At 61.1% G+C, this 7,712-nt stretch overlaps 1 protein-coding gene across 1 annotated transcript in view; it reads right to left on the reverse strand.

Annotated features, from left to right (window-relative positions):
* KIF21B (kinesin family member 21B) overlaps positions 1–6,364 on the reverse strand; it is a 30,037-nt gene extending 23,673 nt beyond the window's left edge. The window contains exons 1-4 of the mRNA XM_009320383.1: positions 6,302–6,364; positions 6,130–6,193; positions 5,678–5,732; positions 7–148 (exon numbers count right to left, since the gene is read on the reverse strand). Of these exons, the coding sequence (XP_009318658.1) occupies positions 7–148; positions 5,678–5,732; positions 6,130–6,193; positions 6,302–6,364 (324 nt within the window). The remainder of the gene's footprint in view (positions 1–6; positions 149–5,677; positions 5,733–6,129; positions 6,194–6,301) is intronic.
* Positions 6,365–7,712: the final 1,348 nt, after the last annotated feature.

Here is a 7,712-nt window from a genome sequence, read left to right on the forward strand (position 1 = left end):
GATCTGCTCCTGCCATGTATCCAGGTCAAAGACAAAGTCATAGGTGAAGGCCTTGTCCTTCCCCAGCAGCACCTGGGGCTCGCCGGGCGTCACTGAGGTGCAGATGTGACATCCCTCTATTTTTTCTTTGGACAGTTGGGGACGGATCCTGCAGGAAGAGAAGTGGGCTGAGGGCAGCCTCAGGGCTCAGCCTGGCCTTGGGGGACACAAGCCTGGTCCTGAGGATGCGAGCGTGGCCCATGCTGGAACTGTGGCTGCTGCGGGCAGGGGACTGGCAGCACCTCTGCCTGCAGTGTGGAGCAAACAGTGCAGGGGATGCTTCAACTCCCACACCCAGTGACAACCTTGATCCGTTTGTGGCTGAGAAATGAGGTTGGTGCATCCCAGTGATGCCACCAGCCACCTCCGCAGCCAAGGTGACAGGCAGGGCTGGGTACCACGGCACAGGCAGATCCGGTAGCAACACACAGCTTGCACTTAAAACTGCCCTTGCACCAACAGCTGAATACGGCCCAGCATGGCCCATACGGGGCCAGCCAGCCTCCCCACGCCTATGCTGGCTCATTCACCGCGATGCCCTCAGCCAGGCAGCAAGCTCTGGGCTGCACGTAGACATTGATCAATACATCGAAGCAGCCCTGACAGGGACTGCCAGGGTATGTGCGGGCAGCCGGGATGCGCTGCAGCCAGCCACGTTCGCTTGAAAGGCAGCAAAATCAAACTGCAGTTACAAAGGCTTGAAATGCAAAACGCAAAAACATGACGAGACAGGCCCAGTGCCAAAACAGCCGTCTAAACCAAACCACCACCCAGCCTGATGGCTGTCCCCAGCCATGGACTTGGCACATGGGAAGGGGACAGGCGAGGCTGTGCTGGGCTCCTGGCTCTAGCGGCACGCATGGACCGACCCGCCACATCCTCACCCACCGCACTCAACCCCTTCCCGAGAAATCTGGGTACACAACAGCCGGACCCGCACAGGCACGGTTCTGCTTTGGCACAGGCACTGGCGCGTGTTAGGGCTGCAGCAGCTCTGGCTTTTGGTGGATATGCCGGCTGTGGGAAGCTGGCTAGTCCCGGGAGACTCATGGAGAAAGAGGGAGTGCGGAGCCAAGCGCCATGGCAAAGAGCTCTCATTAGAGCTAATGACTGCACATCTCCCTTCCCTGGGTGCTTCATAAACACAGCTATTAATTTCTCCAAAGCCGCATCGCTGGCAAGCCGGCGCAGCGACCGCAGCAGACGCTTTGCAGATTGGGGCTCTGCACAAGCCACCGCTCCTCGCCAGCCTGGCTGGTGGCAAGCAAAGCCCGGGAGGGCCAAAACCCACTGTGTCTGGGGGGACAGGGTGTCCCCAGGAGGCAGTGCAAGCACCCTGCTCCCCCCGCCGGGAGCCTGCGCAGCAGACATGTGGGAACAGCTATGTGCATCCGTGGGTATATTTAGCTCAGCAGCCACAATAGAAAGCAGCTTCTGATGTGCTCAGCTCTAGACTCGCTCCCGTCGCCTTCCCAGGGTCCCACCCTCCTCCAGGAAAATTAACCCCAGCTTTAATTACTTTTTGACCAACATGATGCACTTTCCCCCCTCCCCACCCCAGACATGCACAGCGACAGTGTCCCCAGGGAACGGGCAGAGGAACAAACTGGAACCGGGGTATTTCTGGAAAATTTTTTTCCTCTCAAGAAAAATAAGAACAGGGTTTTCAGCAAAAGATTTCTTTCTTTTTTTCCCCCCACTTCCCCCAGGTGATTAAATATGTGCACCTGGGTTTGGAAAAGAGGATGAGCAGCAGTGTTGGAGGGATACGCGCACATGAATTTTCCATAGGGCATTTGGGGACCCACCTTGAGCCTGGCCATGCTGGGCTGTTCCAGCCGTCCACATGCCAACACCGATGTCTCCCCCACTCCCTCTTGCCAAACCTCACTGCCCAGCCAGCTCCAAGCACCTGAGGGGCCCCATCACTCGCCCTGGCTCTCACAGCCGGGGTACCTGCGGGGGCTCGAGGGGACCCAGGTGCCAGCCCTCAACGTGCTCCCCCATGCCATCCCATCTCCCCAGGGTGACTGGAGATGCGGGAACCCCCTGGGAGGGTCCTGCTCTCCAGGCAATCGGCAAAGCATCACCCGGGGATGTCCTTGGGAGCTGCTGCCAGCTGGTGTGCAAATACTATGGACTCCCGCTACAAGAGCAGGACAAGCAGAGCAGGACAGCAGGGATGAGCGCCAGCAGCCACCAGCAGCCACAGTCCCACATGGGACAGTGCAGAGATGCCACCCAGCATCACAGGAGATTTATGTGGCCACCAAGAGACTTTGCAGAGGGTTTCTCCAGGCCAGTGCAGCTGCTTCTCCTGCTCCCCACTGTCCAACTGTCCCAGCTCTCCAACGCTGGGGGGTCCTATTCCTGCCTTCCCAGGAGGAACATCACCATACCAGGCACAGGGCAACGTGAGACCCTGGTCAGGCCAGGTAGGCATTCACATGTAGTTCAAGTCATGCCTAGGCACCACAATACCTCCTCCAAACATGACATAAGCAACTGCAGAGCCAGCACAGGCCCTCTCCCTGGCCCTGTCCTCAACCCCACCAGGTGATGCTGGGAGAGCTGTCAGCGCTTGTCATGCTCTGCCTCAGTTTCCCTGCTCTGCAACAGAGATCAGCAACTTTGGTGGTCCTAAAGTCACCATCTGGGTGCATTCTGGCACTCCTTGTCCCAACCTCTACCAAAAAAGATGCTGGCCACGTCCTGTCTGTCCATGGGTCTGCAAGAACTGGGTGTGATGCTGTCAGGGCCCAACCTGCAGGACGATGGAGCTGCTCCCTCACCTGCGTCTGGACACAGCCAGCCAACATGCTCTGCGCCTGGTCATGGGCCACCAGCCAGAAGGACAGCTTGTGCCCAGCACCAGGACTCATTGCAGAGTCAAACACGCCAGGGTGCCCTGCCCTAAAGGGCTGGGGCGCCCACAGAGAGCCCAGCTGATCCGCTGGGAGCCCATGGCACAGGCTTCTACGGTTATTTGGCAATTAGGGACTTATCTGACTTATCTGCTAAGCAGCAACCAAAATAAACCAGCACCTAACCAGTGGGGTGCTGCCTTGCCACCCCCCCAGCTCAGACAGGAGCGCACCAGAGCCCCAGCTCCACCAGGCAGCCTGCGCTCGGCCATCCCCATGCTGGCACAGGTGACGGCTTCTGCTGCTCGAAGCTGGCTGGGGGAGGACACAGGCTGTCCTGGGACCAGCAAGATGGTCAGCGCCAGCCCCATCTGCCTCCCACTGATGCCAATAAACCAGCCTCAGCACAGGCAACACACCCAGGGAGGAGAGAGCCGGCAGGACCACAGTGGCAGCATGAGCCCGGCCACCACCTCCGGCTCCCCCACGCTCAGCTCACTGCAAAGGGACGGTGACAAGGGACCGAGCGCCCAGGACAGAGCTGTACGGTCGCGGCTGAGCACTCCTGCCAAGCAAACCTGGCCGCTTCCCAGCCCCAGGCACCCGACACACAGGGTTGGGAGGCAGACGGATGCACAGAGACAGAGGCACAGGCAGGGGTGGAGACCGCTTCTTCCCAAACCGGCAGCTCTCGCTGGGGCAATGATGGGCGGTGCGGCAGGAGCCTGCCTGCTCCAGCATCAGCATCCAAACCCGGCAGCACGAGTGGTGTGTGTGCCAGAGAGAGCCTGCAGCCGCACAGGGACACAAAGGGGACCTCAGCTGGGAGCCTCTCCATCGCTTTCCTTCCCTTCCCTGCCGGGCTGGCAGGCTGTGAAAGCACCGTCTCCACGGCTGGGCTGCCAGGGCGACTGAGCATCTGGGAGGAAGGGGATAGCGGGTCCCGCACCCTGAGGGGCAGGGAGCTTCAGCACACACACAGGCATGCCCAGCAGCAAGCACAAAGGCCAAGTTGTTCAGCGCCACTGCCCTATGCCAGCGTTTGGCTGGGGGGGGAGCCGAGCAAGGCTGGGAGCCAAGCGCTGGATGGGCACTGCAGGGCAGCCAGCTCCCACAGGCAGCCCTCGTAGGGTTGGCTCAGGGTACCCTCCACCCCAGGAGGAGCAGCCCCCCTGGGGAGAGATCTACCCATCCCAGCATCTCAAGCCTTCAACCAGTGGAGGGGATGGGGCTCACCACACTGGGCACAGCCAATATCCCCATGTCAGGGCTGCCCCACCAGCAGACACCACCCAGCTCCCCCTGTGCACCGAAGGGAGGCTGTTTCCTTGCACAGGAAGGCACAGTTCAGCTGACATGGACTGCTGGGTTCATGTCCTCATGTTCCCCTGCCTCCTCACCTGACTGCCTCAGTTTCTCCCCTCACAGCCCACCGCTATGGCAACCCAAAGGGGCTCCAGAGCATCCTTTGGCCCCCAGCACTTTGTTAATGCTGTGGCAGCACACTCCCATAGCCTTCCTGCCCACGGTGAGAGCCACGACACCCACACACACCAAACTGCCTGCACCCACAGCCAGGCACATGCCAAGCTTCCCCCAGGCCGCACTACCCTGCTGAGACACAGCCACCCCTGGGGCAGGCTGGCCATCCCACTGGGCACAGACCGGCAGGAGAGGATAGGCATGGGGGCAGAGGGGATCCAGCCTCCCACGGACCCATCACCCAGCATCATCCACCTCAAACAGGGGCTGTCCCAGCTTCCCAGGGAAGCTGAGCACACACCCACTCACCACCATTTCTCAGTGCTGGCAGGGGGCTGCAGGGCAGCCGCTCCAGATTGGGGGTGCGGGCGACCACCCCAGCTGCAGCTGCCTTTTGCTGCCTTTTATAACCTTGCAACTGCAGACGGGCAGAGCCTGCCCCGGCTACAGCAGGGAGCTCCCGTCCCTCAGAGACTGCTCTGGGAGGGAGGGTGGCTGCCTGCAGACCCCCTGCAAGGAGCTGTTCCTCTCCGCTCCTGAGGCTGGAGCCGAGGAGGCTGCCCAGCCAGGCAGGGCTGGGTTCCCAGGGAGCCGAGCCAGAGAGCTGGGCAGTGACGGGTGGAAGAGCTCCACGGCATTTTCCCCTCTCTGTGCCAGGCCCTGGAGGCTCGGGGCCACTTGCTCTCGTCCACCCCATCTCCAGAGGGGCAAGGCTGCCCACTGCGAAGCTGGTGGCTCCGGCACCAGGTGAGGGGCTGGGGCACTGCCCCCCACCTGGCCACAGGCATTTCTGCTGGTGTGGGCTGGCAGAGTTTGGAGCTGGCAGACCGGGACCAGCCGTGCAGCCTGGCTGCTGTGGACGCGGGCCTGCCAAGACAGGCGGGGCGGGGGAAGCCCCGCAGGGGCCGGGCTGCATTCATCCCCATCCCCGCTCCCTGCATCACCTGTGTTCACCCCGCTCCCCACATCACCTGCATTCACCCCACTCCCATCCCCTCATCACCTGTCTTCGCCCCACTCCCATTCCCACTCCCATCTCCACATCACCTGTGTTTGCCCTGCTGCCATCCCCACTCCCTCCACCGCCCCATCCCCATCCCTGCTCCCTGCATCACCCACGTTCACCCTGCTTGCGCTTACTCCAGCATCAGAGCTACAGGAGCATCTGCCAGACAGTCCAGGCTCACATGTAGCCCATCTGCCGGCCTCTGCTCCCCCCATGCTTTACTATCCTCTGCCCCAAACCTGCCCTCCCTGCTTTGCTGCTGCCCTGTGATCCCTCCCAGCAACACAGGACAGCCAGGAGGAGAGCAGCTCTAACATCATCCTGTGCCCCCCTAGGACATCCTATGGGTCAAGGACACCGCGGGCATTACAAACCCAACAGGCAAGACTGTGTGTGGCACATGGGGGGCACTGTGGCGGTGTACGGGGCAAGCAGCTCCCCAGGCAGCCGAGTGCTCTCACCAGGGTAAGATCAGAGCAAAGTGCTCCAGATTTTCCCCTATCTCGAGGCCAGCACAGCAAGCTGCCCATCCTCACCAGCAGACAGTGGCTCCCCAGGCCTCAGCTCAGTGTGGCTTGATCCCATGGGGGAATCTGCCCCCTTGCCCAGGAAGGGATGCCCCCAGCCCCATTCCTCCCTGAGCACAGGATCCCAGGAGAGGGTTAGCTGCCAAGGGCTGGCTGTTTGCACACAGGTTGCTTTGGACCCAAATCAAGACAAAGTTAAGCATTTAATTACCGCGGCAGGGAAGCAGCTCAGCAATCAGAGAAAATTGAATCAGGCTCCCTGGGGACTGCCAGGTCTGGTCAGCAAATGCAGCAATTAAGAGATATAGCAAGCCACCCCCTAGCAGGAGCAAGCACAACATGGGAAAGCACCGGGCTCAGCCTGCCTGTGGAGCCACCCATACCACGCGATTGCTGCCTTTGCTCCAGCCAAACACCTCCAAGGCAGAGGGTGCCATGGCCGGCATGGCTAGACCAGCACCAGGGGCAAGACTGAGCTCCCTAGCTGCTGGGTCCCCAACCCCCCGCAGCGCCAGGCAGCCTGGGGACAGAGCTGGGGTGTGCATGGAGGCGTGCTGGACATGGCTCAGTGGAGGGACATGCCTCCACCCCACATCCATCCTCTGAGGAAGCGACCCCAATACAGATCCTCCGTGTGGATGTGCTGGCTGTGCCCAGCTCCCAGCTGCCCAGCCTGCTCCCCCACGGGGCAAACCCCACTGCCTTGAACACCAGAGCCCCCTGGGTCCCCCCTAATCCTCCTGCTCCAGGCTTTCCCAGGCTTAGGGAAACTTTTAAATCAGGCCTTGGCAGCCGCTATGTGCTGCTCATTAGCTCTGGCAGGAGCGCACCGGCGCTGAGCCGCGCCATCTGCTCTGCACCGGGATCCACCGCGGGTCGGGGACGAGCTGCCTGCACAGGGACCCAGCACCCAGGGACACCCAGCCCAAGGCAGCAGGCAGAGACCAGCGGGGCCTGGGCGAAGCACGGGATTGTGCTTTACCCAGCCTAGAGGGGAGCAGGAGTGGACCAAGTTTGGGATCTCCCTGGACCCCTTCACCCCCATAAGTGACTGGCAATACCATCAGCTCCGTGCTGGACCTGCCCACGAGAAGAAGCTGGGAAACACCACGAGGATGTTTGCAAACAACAGACCCAGGACAGTCACCCACAAAGGCGTGCAGGGCCCCAAAACCTCAGGCAGGGTGGGCAGCGCAAGGAAACACACGTGTGGCAGCACACGCAACTCAATGCACACCCCAGCAGGGCCCCCGTTCCCCTCCGACCGCATGGGAACGGCCACGAAACCACCGGCTCAGCAGCAGTGTCAGCAATTACTGGAGAGCGATAGGAAACCATCATTCGCCAGGAGACTCTGGGCCTGACGGGCCACCGATCTGACCCTGCGGGGGCACAGAGATGCCACGGGTCCGATGGAGACAGACGGACACACTCCTACTCCCAGTTCTGCACCCCGGTCCTGAGGCTCCCATTTCCTCCCAAGCCAGAGAGTCACACCCACAAGGTCTCTCTCTTTCCCAGGTGCCCCTGTGAGGTCCCCATGTACCAGTCCCACCCCAGTACTGGTGCACCCATACTGGAGATAAGGCTTTCCTGGCCCCCTGAAAGCAGGCACACCTGCAGCCCCCTGGCACGCTCCGATTGCCACTGGGAAAACAACCCGATCTTGGCAGATGATGCTGCAACCCCAGAGCCCACAGGGGACATCTGGAGCAACGTGCCCACAAGACAGGAGAATGGGTGGCACAAAAGAGGTGCCTCTCCACCCCACCCAAAAGAAAAAAAAAAAAAAAA

The sequence above is a fragment of the Pygoscelis adeliae genome, unplaced genomic scaffold (assembly GCF_000699105.1).
Source record: "Pygoscelis adeliae isolate BGI_AS28 unplaced genomic scaffold, ASM69910v1 Scaffold343, whole genome shotgun sequence".
NCBI lineage: Eukaryota > Metazoa > Chordata > Aves > Sphenisciformes > Spheniscidae > Pygoscelis > Pygoscelis adeliae.